General features: G+C 44.2%; 1 protein-coding gene across 9 annotated transcripts in view; it reads left to right on the top strand.

Annotated features, from left to right (window-relative positions):
• The first annotated feature begins 995 nt into the window (after positions 1-995).
• The window catches only part of COL12A1 (collagen type XII alpha 1 chain), a 97714-nt gene continuing 86179 nt past the window's right edge, over positions 996-12530 (top strand). For 3 of the 9 annotated variants that reach the window (XM_079298965.1, XM_079298966.1, XM_079298967.1), the window contains exons 1-3: positions 1071-1412; positions 3952-4059; positions 12265-12381. In XM_079298965.1, coding sequence (XP_079155091.1) covers positions 3987-4059; positions 12265-12381 — 190 coding nt within the window. In that variant the 5' untranslated portion in view covers positions 1071-1412; positions 3952-3986. Of the gene's footprint in view, positions 1413-3951; positions 4060-12264; positions 12382-12530 lie in introns of all 9 variants that reach the window. The other 6 variants (XM_079298961.1, XM_079298962.1, XM_079298964.1 and 3 more) reach the window with 6 other exon arrangements.

The following is a 12530-nucleotide window of genomic DNA, read 5'->3' as shown; positions in this document are numbered from 1 at the left end:
GGGACGAGCGGCAGAGCCCGCAGCTTTCCCCCCCCTCCCCCGTCTGCCCCTCGCCCGTCTCTGTTCCGCGTCCCGAGTGCGCGCACCCGCTCCTAGGGGACGCTGACATCCCGTGTTTTAGCCCGGAGGGTCCCGGAGGAGCCTCGCCCGCCAGCGTCACCGGGGATGCCGTTCCCTGCGGGTGTGGGAGCAGCCCCGCTGCTGGCGCGGGGCCCCCGGGATGCTCTGTCTGGGCTCTCGGGCAGAGAAGGGCCCGGGCATTTCGCCGTGTCACTCTCTGGCACGGCGCGCTGCAGAGGTCGGGACACGTCGGATGACCTGGGCTGGCTCCCGAGAGCGAGTGATGGGAGACCTGTCCCCCAGCGGATTATCCGATTGTGGAAGGTGAAGCTCCTTTGGAAGACACAGAATTTCAGACATGGGCTACGGGCGCGGATTTTCCGCGGGGTCCGAGGGTGGGTGCGGCGGTGCGCCCCGTCCCTCGGCCCGGGCAGCCGTTCCCGCCCCGACGCAGGCTGCTCCCGGCGCTTTGCGCTCCAAGTAAAACACCCATGCGGCGCAGGGCTGTCGGGGGGAGTGTTTATTTAATGTATGCTTAATGTATGTACGGCTGCACAGCGTTGAGGCCAGACACACCTGAACTGTGTCGCGATTATATCACCTTTGCCCTCAAGGCTCCACCGGGAGTGCCGGCGCTTCTCTGCAAGATTGTGCCTGTGATCAGCCCAGCCTCGGCTCCTCCGCGGGGGCGACGGGGGCTGCGGTGGAAACCCCCGCTCGGGGACACCCTCCGCGCCGCCGTCCCTCGAAGCCTGCCCGGAGACTCAGATTTTCCACTGCCCTGCCGTGTCCTCCCCGTTTGGGAAGCCTAGGGGAGGGAGGGAGGGGGCGGCGAGCCGGGCCCCTGCCTCCGGGCGCGCTGCCGCCGCGGCTCCCGTCTCATGCCGCAGGAATGCGCGGAGGTATGCGCCAGTTTCCAGAAGTGGATCCCCTTCCTTGCTGGAGCACAGCAGCGCATATATCACCCGGTGGCAGCAGTCCACCTTCCCTGAAGTTTCGTAACCGCTTACGAGGGTAAATTGAGAGTTGGGAACAGCCCTCTATTAAGTAGCAGATTGAGAAGAGGCTCTTCCCACTTGGAGAAGGCAAGTCTTCCCAGACAGACCCCTCGCATCGGGAGCTACAGTAATCGAGACGCCTCCTCTGCGCTCGCTGTTGCCGCTGCTGCTGCTCCTCCTTCGCCGCTGCTGCTACTTGCTGCTCCCTCCACAAGGTGCCCCCGGAGCTTCATCCTTTATCCTCCTCCCTTTATCCAGGTCCGACGGCTGGGCTCGCGCCGCGGGCACCGCCGAAGCCATCGCCGGAGGAGCTGTCCCGTCACCGACGCCGGCACCCTGCGGCCAGCCCGGAAGGTCTGTGTGTGTGTGCCCGCGCAGGAGCGGGGTCCCTGCCCGCCCGCCGCCCCCGTGTCCGCTCTGCCCGCAGCAGCGCGCCCGCAGCCCCCCGCGATGCTCCTCAGGCGGGGGTAGCAGCGCCGGGCTGGGAGCCGGCACGGGATTAGGCAGGAGCGTGTGTGCGCGCGTTGGGCATGTCGGAGCCGGCTGCGGGCGTGCGGCCGGGCGGGCCGAGCGGTGCGGGGCGCAGCGCCCCGGGCTGCTGGCTGTCAGCCCGGGCAGGGCACGGGGCGGCCGGCGGGATGCCGGCCCCGAGCGCTGCCGGCGGTGCCTGGGCAGAAATGCGGGCGGGGCGGTGGTGTCCCGGAGACGGAGGCTCCCGGCGGCCGGAGGCTCCAGGCGGAGCCCGCTGTCAGCGCCCAGCGCGCCTGCAGGCACGCTACCGCTGCGGCTTTGGCAGGAGCACTCGCTTCCCTCCCTTGTGTGTGCAGCTGCCGGTGATGCTTTCTCCTGCTTCCAGTTTTTTGTATCTTTGATGGGTAGTCGGTTTTTCCTGAGGTTTTTTTCCTTTTCTGTTTGCGTTAATTTTTCTTCTTGGAAGTGGTAAATGTCGTGCACTGTGTGGTTTAGAAATGCTTTGGCTAAGCGTTTGTAGGTTGAATTAGCATAAGATGAGACTGGCACTGTGAAAGCTCTAGTTTGACTTTTTCTAAGTGGTCTCTAAAGATCAATGAGAAAACCTTTAGTCCTGACACGAAGTCTGTCGTGTCCCTGCTGAGCCAGGAGGTGTCCTCTGCTACCTCTAGGGTTTCTTTCACGCACCTAAATTTGCGAGAAGGAAACAGTATTTCTAGGTTAGCAAATGAATGCTTTGGCTGAGATGGTGTATTTCATGAAACAAAAACGTTCATCAGGAATGGTAGACCAGCAGCAGTGGAGAATTCCTAGATGCCTTTGTGAGATGATTAATTTCTGTTGCTTTTCAAAATGATCAAAAGATGGCAGTCAAAGCTCGCCTGAGATTGTCAGGACAAAGTGTCCTTTTGCGTTGAATTTAGGCAATCCTTAAACTCACTGCAGGGTGCTGTAGATCTGACCAGGGGCAACCGTTTCCCACGCAGAGCAGTGATAGGATTTGGGAATTTTCAGAGCATTTTTATACCAATCTTGGCCTTCCTTGTGTTAGTGTCATTATGGTCAGTATTACTCTTCTGTTTAGCCACTGCAACTGCCATTAGACTGAAACAGTTGCTTAGATTTTCATTGAGCTTTTGGTATTTTCATGTACAGTGAAGGCATTTGGCTAAGGCAAGTATATACAGCTACTCAAATCCTGTTAAACTCAGTGTCAGTAAGTGGGAAATTCCTGGATCTCCATAGCGTTCTCTCACCAAATGTGCCTTGCTGGGTAGTTCTTTAGATGGTAGAAGAATATTGTTTCCTCTATGTTTCTACAGACTAATGATTTATGTATTTTTCTTTTGTTCTGCTCTTGGCACCTTCCTGATAAAATCTGTGCCTAATTGCTTTTGGAATTCTCTTTTCCCCAGCCTAATTATTATGTATGATGCATTTATTACTTTATCATCTACCTCTTGAGATAGAAAATCCGAAACTCTAGAAACACTTAAATGCATGTGTAGGTTCATATTAGACTTTACTTAGACAAGGAAATAATTTGGAAGTAATAATAATTGGCAGTAATTTTACATGACCCAGAGCATATAGTTATGAAGGTATGGCTGTTTGCAATTAAGAATCACTAACTTGGGCTAGTCCCACTTGTTTTGCTAGACAGCCTGCAGTGATTGTGAGACTCTTATGCCTGTCAGCTTTATAAAGTGTATTTTAAATATATTTTCTCTCAGGACATGTAAATGAATTATCAGATGTTGAAACATCATGGCTAGACAGACGCGTCAAATTTCAGATGTGTGTTACATACACTTCTGTATAACCTATTTCAGACTTTCAAGAAATGAAGAATAGCACATTTGTAGGCAGAACCCCTCAAAAAAGTTTTATTACAGTTTCCAAACTGCCTTGAGACCAGTAAAACAAAGCTAACTAAGTGGTTCAACAGTTATGAAAAAGGAGCCGATTAAAATCCCCAGCTGAAAGAGACATTTAGTTGATCCAAGGCAGGAATGACCTCTGAATTAGCTATCATCACATTCAGCGATGAAGTCATGGAGCTCCCTTCTGGCTCCTGCCTCTGCGGAGGCACAGATCTTCACTGAGCCTCCTGATCAAATTAACCCTAACTAGGTTAAACCTTCATGTGCTTACTGTGATTGGAAAGGGTTCAGCAACAAAAGGCACATTATTGTGAGACGAGACTCTCCAGTTAGTCATACAGATCTTTCGTCGTCTTGGAGAGCTTTCAAGTCTAGAGGTTTCAACCTGGTCCCGTGGGTGGGGGCTGGGGATAAGGGAACAAAGTGAAATCCATGGTTTGTCTTTTTTATGTTTCATGAATACACCCACGCAATCCTTTAATCCACATGTATCATTTCCTTCTCGTTTCTCCCCCTTCCTCCCTTCCCCATCGTTGCAGATTCATTCATGTTGTTGTGATCTGAAAGGGCAGAAATGAAGACAGCGCTGTGCTCGGCAGTCGCTGCTCTGTGTGCAGCCGCCCTCCTCTCCACCATCGAGGCTGAAGGTAACCTTCTCCTCCCTGTCCTCTTGCCCTGGTGCCCCGCTGACCAGCGAATCTCCCAATCAGCCTTGAGCTACTGGCTCTCTCCCTCTCTGTTTTTGAGTGTGAATACTTCACCTTCTTTCTTTCTCTCCTTCAGAGAAACGCCTCTCCTTCCTTGCCCAGCTCCTTCTGTGTTCTGTTTCTCCCGGCTAGTGGGCCGGACCGTAGCTCCCTCTCTCTGTCCCTCTGGTGTGCTGTCCACACCACCCCACAGGACGTGGGCCAGCTGCTGTGGCCACGGGCACAGCGCCCCGAGGAGCCCATTGCCGCTGGGGCCATGGCTCTGCCCCCAGGATGGACCAAGAAGGGCTGGGCTCTGGCCTCTTTTGGTAATGTTGGGAAAGGAAACGGAAAACCTACTACTCAACACCCTGCAACTTTGAAATAAAATGCTCCAACAGAGTCTGGCTCTCTGCGCCTGTGTGGTTTGTGCAGCCGGACCCTCGCCTCTGCCCCCCGGCCTGCCGGTGCATCGGCCTCCCCTGCTCGGCGGGGCGACCCCCGGCTGAGCTCGGGGTGGCCGGACCCTCCCTCAGGGATACCCCAGGGTGGCCGGACCCTCCCTCAGGGATACCCCATCTTCTGTGGGTGTCTGACCTGGGGAACACGCCTGGGGACACGCTGCCAGTGCTGTGACGTGCAGCATGGGCACCGCTGAGGGGAAGGCTGGGCCAGGCCGTGCTGTGGCAGCCAGGGCTCCGAGGCTCTGGCGTGCGTGTGGTACTGTCACCTCCAAAAAGGCTCTTCCTTTCCTTCTCCTCCTCCTCAGCCCTCAGCCCAGTCTCTCTGGATCTGAGGGCCCCGCCAGCCCTGGCAGCATCCTGCCTCCAGCAGGATGGGGAGACCCATCTTCCCTGGCTCAAAATGGCCTGGCCCAGCGTTTGCTCCCCCGTGGATTAACAGCAGCTGTGTCCTGTGCCCTCAGTGCAAGCTGCTTGGGTTTTTGGTCACAGTCATGGCATTTCTGGCAGCACTGGCTGCTGAGGGAAATAAAAAGGCTGTACGTCCTGCACTGAAATGACTTGATCTGACCTCTGGGACCTGACTCCATTGTAGGTGTGAAGTTCCCTGGATTTACTGGAAAAAAACAGAAGCCAGCAACTGCTAATTAATTTTTTTTTGCCTTTCTTCTCTTTCTGTCTTGAACTGAAACAAATCCCCTGATCATGGCCTGCCACAAGCTCCCTTGCCTGGACCTGGTCATCTTGGCTGATCTCTTCTAAAAGCGTGGGGTGTCAGAGATGCCTCCACAGTGTCTGCCCTCCAAGTAGTAGTGCTTGCTTGGGGCATGTAGATGTAAACTACACTGGCTTTCTGGAAAAATATGGCATTTTTGCCAGTAGTGCAACATCTGGTCGCCCTAGGAGAGAATCAGTCCACTGCCTTCCCCTTGTGCTGCGTTGCTGTTGGCAAAGGAACCGAAAAAGGTCATTTGAAGTCATTTCAGAGTTGCATTTGAAATGCAGGACTGCTGTGCCAGAGAAAGCAGAGAAAGCATACAGTTTTGGAGGAAGGGAGTGGATATGTTTGTTCATTCTTCCACATCTTACAAGGGAGCTCACTTGGAGCTGGGTAATATTGCTGTTGTCTTGCCCTGTGAATGACATGTGTGGAGTATGTGGTTTCAGAACACAAGTGAAGGTGTTTTATTTAGCTACAGTGTAGGCTAAACCAGTCGTAGCTTCAGTACTGTTAAAGTAAGCTACAAAAATGCATTTGGAGCAGCAGAGTTGTAGCAGCAAATCTTGACACATAGCTGGATGATCTTGATTAGATGTTGGAGGATGCAGTATTGCTAAGCAAAAGAGCAGATAAAGCCTGATCTTGAGGGTTGTAGAGGGCTCTTGGACAGAACTTATATTATTTTGCATTCAGAAATGTTTGATAAATAAAATACCTAATTTACAGTGATCATGTTTCCATGAGAAAATTCTCCTAGTTCCAGAGTTTTGAAGTAAGAGCAGGGAAGTGTGGGGTGAAAAATCGTGGTGCTGAAAATGGAGTGAGAAATAGTGGTGCTGAAAATAGAAGTTCAAAACTAGGAGTACCTTAGGACTTGCTGTGGTGGGAACTGCTTTTGTAGAGATTTTTACAGTGGGATTTTTGTTTGTACTATGCTGGTCATTCTTTTGCACTGTTTTAATTCTGTGCTGCAAGTTTGCATAATTTTGTAAGTTGCATCTTATTTACTTTAGCAAATTATTTACTTATTTATTTACTTTATTCTGGTGTCATTGCAACTAAAATACTGTCTGTTGAACTGATTTCATCCTGTGAATGTTTGGTCTTGTTTTCCAAATTTCAGTTCTCTTTGTGGCAAAGCTATCCTCACCCACTGGTCAGTCAGTCCGTCCTGTGTCTTTTTTCTTGGTTCTTTTTGACTCTCTGTGTACCATTCACAGGACATACGTTTTGAATTTTCTTTCAGCCCAAAGCTGTGGGTAGACACTTCATGGGATGAAAGAGTGAGAGGAGAACAAGGGAAAGGGCTATTTAAGGAGATGAAGATGCTTGATATGAGGTGGAAAGATAGGGTGAGAGCTGAGGAAAGAAAAAGCTTAGTTTTATTTTCTGCCATTCTTCAGCTTTCAATTTTCAGTCACCCCTGGGAACAGTGTGTTTATCTGATGCTGCTGTCCATAGATTCCTGAATTTTCCAGCATGAAACTGACTCTTCATCAGCATCACAGCTGCTCTGAACTCCTTTGTGAGAGCTGTGCTCTGCTGCTCTTGGCAAGGCAGTGACCTACAGTAATGGTGTTACAGCTTTTCTACAGAGTTACAGCAGAACAGGCATTTGTACTTGGGCACTCACTGTAGGAGTAGAAGGGGTAAAACCCACGTAGAGTCTAAATGTATTCATGTCATTTCACTGGAGAAGTTGTTTGTTTATGGTGGTCAAGGAAGCAAATCCATTTTCGTGCTCAGCATTTTTGCTTTTTTCTTTTACAGTGAAACTCTTCTTGTTTTATTTTGCAATCCTTCTGATATCTCTCTCCAAGCTTAAACTCCTTGCGTGTGATTCTATATTTTATGCTTTAAGTTGTTTTGTGCCTTTTTAGTCCAGCATAGCCATACTCCAGTGCATTCCATGTCTGCCCATGTCAGAATTTCTTTCTGATACAGTATTTTTTTGATCAGTGATCACAAAGAGCCAAGGGCTCTTATTTTAGTCATAGTTAAGTATATTAGCATGTGAATATTCTATTAATTATAACCTCAAGTTACTGCAGTGATGTTGTCATGGCTTCTGTAGCATGTCATGTTCGTTAATACAGAGGGATTTTCAAAGGCACAGGAGAGAAATGAGGAAATCATTGGTTTTGTGTAACCTAACTGAGCTTGTGAAGGTGTTGACTTTTCCATTTTTCAGGAATTGGTTCAGACATAGAAAAGTCTGTTTTCTAGGCTGGAGAAAGGGAAGGAGGGCATCACTGATCCAAGTGTGAAACCTTTGTGTTGTGCATAGAAAGGTTTATCTAGTGAAAAATCTGTTACCAGGACACTCAGTATAGCAAGTGACAAATAATTGCAGCACAGCAGTTGCAGAGAATTAGAATTTTTAGCTTGTAATAAAGCTGTGCTGAGTACATTAATTTTCATTGACTGAATGATTTAGAAGTGATCTGGGATAGCTGAAACTTTTGAGGTTTTGAAACTGGTTGGTAGGACCATTATTTTATTATCTTTTGATGGCAGTATCTTTTGAGAAAGAAGCTTTTGATTTCAAAGTTCCTAAATAGAGAGCCATGTAGATTGACATGTGAAATTGAAATTTTTATATACATGAGGGTGGCTATACATCCCTCTTTTTCCTGCTGCTAATTAGAAGTAAAATATACATGCATGTGTAAATGTATATACACATGCACATACATATATATGCACAAATGTGGAAAATTTGATAAATGTACATACAATGTGTGTATATGTATGTGTTGTGTTGAGATACATCTATATTTATTTGTATAGGTATATAGATTTAAATGAATTTTTTTCAAAATCCATTTATGAGCTACGCATCTTCTATTTTGAAGAAAACTAATATAATACATAAAATTTTAAAAATGAAAATAAATAGATGGCAATGTTTATGTGTTGTGATTGGCAATGAATAACTAACAAGTTTGAGAAGCTGCTCTTTACTACATTTCTAGGCTGTAGGCCATTCTTTTTCCCAGTCACATTGACAATGTAGACTTCAGAGGAGCTTAACTGTGGTCATGATCTAGTCAGTTGTGCCAAATTCATGCCATTTCTGAAAAATATAGTAAATGAAGAGTTTTGGCCCCTTCCAGCCTCAGCAGGCCTTATTGCTGGGATGGTAGGGCTGAGCTTACTCTTAGCTTCTGCAGACGGTATGTTATTTTAACATGGGCTAACATGTTTTACCTCCTAATTACAGTGTGTCTTTTCCAGTGATGGAATCACAAAACATGTTTTGCATAGGGATTGTGAATGGCAGCTACTTCCAAATTATATCACTTTTAAATCTGGTTCTAAATATAAATTACTTGATATTCCAGTAATATTTTTTTTTTATGTCTTGTTAAGGTATTAATTAGGATCCTCTGGTAGTCACATTGTGCTATCTGCAAAAAGCTGTGAAATTTTTTTAAAAATATTACCTGTGAAGTAAGCTGATATACAAGACATACAAGACCTTCATAGCATGAGAAAGATGCTCTGATCTCTTTTTTTTTTTGTTTGTTTCAGAAATTATACTCTTATTACATGTGCATATAACACAAGAACTGGCAATGTTTTAAGTATATTATGTCTGACTTTTTCTTTCTCTTGATTTCTTTCGTGGTGCGTAGTATAGAAAATCTAGTTAAAGAAATTGTTATAGCACAGTTCTAGGAGTGGTCAAAATTAATGCTGTTGAAACATGATTATTGTACAGCAGGATATGTTTTTTCTGGAAACCCATAGGGGAACCATGCATTTTGTGTGTCAGGAGTTGGATCAATGAATGAAAGCAATACTACAACACCAAGACACATTATGGTCATGATCCTGTACCTTGACAAGTCAGTGACAGGTTTGGCATGGATTTTGATGGACACAGGATCAGCAGTGTCACTACACTAAGAATAAGTGCAGCTTCACTGCTGCAAGTAGCCTGACATCAAGACTGCTTGCTGGAGTTAAGCTGAACTCACATGTAAGATTTTGTTAAGCAAAGCTTTAAGGTTTGTCCCTGTAAAGGGGCAAACTCCTACTACAACAAGGGGCATTTTTTCCCAGAACTTTGCTTTATTCAGTATTGCAAATGTGTCATTTTTCCACTGGTGAATTCCCTTCTGGAAGAAGAATATTAGTGAGATGGAGTAACAGTTGCCCTATTTTATTATCACAATAAGGTTTTTATCATCTAAACATTTTTCTGTACTTCAGATCAGCTTACTACTCTCAGTCATATGACCATGGTTTGGTCTTCACCCCACAGCTGGTTTCACTTGGGTGAAATCTGACCTCTGTGAACGTCCATGGATGTTTTGGAGATTCTGTTTGAGTATCAAAAGCTCACAGGCCATCTGGAAGACATTTTGATGACATTGGATCCAAACAGCTTTTTCTCTCACTCAAGCAATAATCCTTTTTGGATTTCTATGGGAGAAATATTCAATGCTTGAGTTTGATAAGCCAAACATAGGCTGAGAATTAATGGATTTAAAGTAAAGCAATGAAGACAGGGATTAGATCTCAGAAATAACTATGATGATAAAGGCAGTGAGGTTTTGGAGTAATTTCAGTGGGAAACTGTCAGTCTTGATAATAGTGGAAGTCTTTAAGAATGACCTGAGAAAACACGTCAGGAATGGCACAGGGTGGCCAATCTTGTCTTGACACTGGAATGGATAAGGGGACTTTCAAGTTCCCCTGCAATGCCATTGTTCTATGATCACCTGGATGAATGGATACATCACATCATGTGTCAATGTTCTATTCTTCTAACCTGCCAAGATCCACATCTGAATTTCCATAAAATGGAATCAAATCCTTTAAAATGTTCAAGACTTTTCCTCACAGTCAGCTTTTTCAGTTTATCTGGAATCCGGTCATTTGGATATCAACAAGCTGGGCTGCTGCTGTCCTTCAGCAGTTAAAGCCTAAAGTCTCTGCTGCAACATGCCAATTTACTTGCAAGGTTGGTGGTGCTACTTTTTCCATGTACTGAATTTTTTTTAAAAGCATGCTCAGGTCAATTGTCTCTGCCTTTGCATTAAATTTGTCCTGAGCCATTGCTACTGAAGCAATATTTTATAATGATATTCTTATAATCTAAATGTATTTTACTATTAACACGTGTTGCATGATTTTGACACTAAGTAACTACCCTGCCATCTCTAGCATTGTGATACTCATAAAGTGAATGATGAATAAACTGTGCATGCAGGTTAATGGTCTAATCTCACTGCCTGTGTATGGACAACAGGAAAAATAACATTTACTTCAGTACTAGTGTTATCTATTGTATCAGCATTATAAAGCCATATTATCCTATGGTCGAAAATCGCAGAAAATCAATAGAAAAAAAAGTCATTTTTTAGCTTAGTTTTACTTTTTGTAATTGGACAGTGTCTTTTCATAATTAAATATTCTAGCATTTACTACTTTATCTGCTTTTAAAATGATATTCAAATCTGATATGAAATCTGACATATGATGGAGATCTTCTATGAAACAGAAGATTTGTCTTAAAAATGCCTGCAAAACTCTCTCACTAGTAGTTAAGGAAAGTATGGCTGGATCTAATCTTACTTTGTAGACCTATTTAAACAATAATATATAATACACCTACCATGCACTGACAGTGAGTCAGTAAAATGCTGCATGAATAAGCATGACAATTTTACAAAGAGAATATCATTATAAAATATTTATGAAACGTCTTTGTGTAATGAACCTTGTACATGGAGGCTTTGTCCATTTGTGGGAAGCTAAAAAACCAATAATCAACATTTCATTTACGTATGCATGATGCTGCAAATTAGCATATGTAAACTATTTCTTTCTGTACTGTTCAGTTACTTCTGTCATCAGCTCCTACAAGTTTTATTTGCAGTCATGTGTTCAGTTCACTGGTGCCTTCTTTGCCATTTTCTATAAATTCTGTAAAATAAATGTCCTTAAATATACTTTGATGTTGTCTTTTCATAATTAACCATTGTGTTGTTTGGAACCATACTGGCATTTTCTGTTAAAATGCCACTATTAGTATGGGTACACCTGCTGCAAAGGGAACATGAAAACAACAGTTTACACCTTTGAAATTGTACAGAAATTTGGTGTAAACAGGTAGAACTTTATTTTTGAAAGCTCTATATCAGCTCAAATATTTTGGCAAATTGCAACAATTGCTAATGCCATCTATTATTCCCCTAGTTCCTGAATCCTTTGTTGCTATATGCAAAGTATGTCACTTTAGTGACTTCTAGGAACAAAGGGGTAGAGTTTTCCATATTTTGTAATATAATGATACATCAGTGTATCATTATTGCTGATATACATTTTGCATATATATTCATATCTAGATCCTAACAGAAATTGTTTTACTGACCATTTAATGCCCAATCTTTTTCTGTATTCTTTAAATTGTTTATTTTCTCTGCCAAGTTTCTAGATTCAGTGAAATTGATAACAAATATCATATGCAGAGACTATATTAAAAAGGCTAATCAATTCTTTGATGTCTAATTAAGAAGAGTAGTGTGTTCTTCACATCCTAAATGATCTCGTGATATTGTAAGCAGGTTGTGATTTGGCATGCTTGTACGGATTGCACCCAGCATGTAAAAAAATTTCCTTTAATTGTTATGTGAAATGTTTGCATATGTGGTGATTATCTGTGAACTCATTGTACATGTATCCAAATGTGTTTTCCATTGTGCTTGATTTTGCTGGCCATTCCTGAATGTCTTGGCAACTCAAGAAACATATGTTCTGTGCTGTCCCCTGTAATGCATACACTCTTTGATGTTTTGTCATATTTTGTCAGCTTTTTTTTTACTCTTATTCCAACAATATATTTTTATATTTGTTGGAAACAAATTTATGCAAAGACAATTTTAGTATGCTTTGCTCAACATTGCTTTATTTATTAATTTGCCAAAACTTGTTCAAGCTTTTAAACATTTACCTGGTATAAATCTTTTGCAGTTAATCCACCATCAGACTTGAATTTTACAATTATAGATGAACATAATGTTCAAATGTCATGGAAAAGGCCACCAGGTGCAATAGTGGGTTACAGAATAACTGTGGTTCCAACAAATGGTGAGTTCTGTCAAAATTTTTTATGTGATTACATGTTATGAAAGGCTGAGTTTATTTTTGCCTATATCTATGAGAGTAGCCATTAAAATCTTTTGGAAGTTTATGATCAAGCCTGGGTAGCAGCAAAGGGCATACAGGAAAAACAGTGA

The sequence above is a fragment of the Erithacus rubecula genome (assembly GCF_903797595.1).
Source record: "Erithacus rubecula genome assembly, chromosome: 2".
Classification (NCBI taxonomy): Eukaryota; Metazoa; Chordata; class Aves; order Passeriformes; family Muscicapidae; genus Erithacus; species Erithacus rubecula.
Note: the sequence above shows the minus strand (reverse complement) of the source record. Positions and strands in the feature narration are given on the sequence as shown.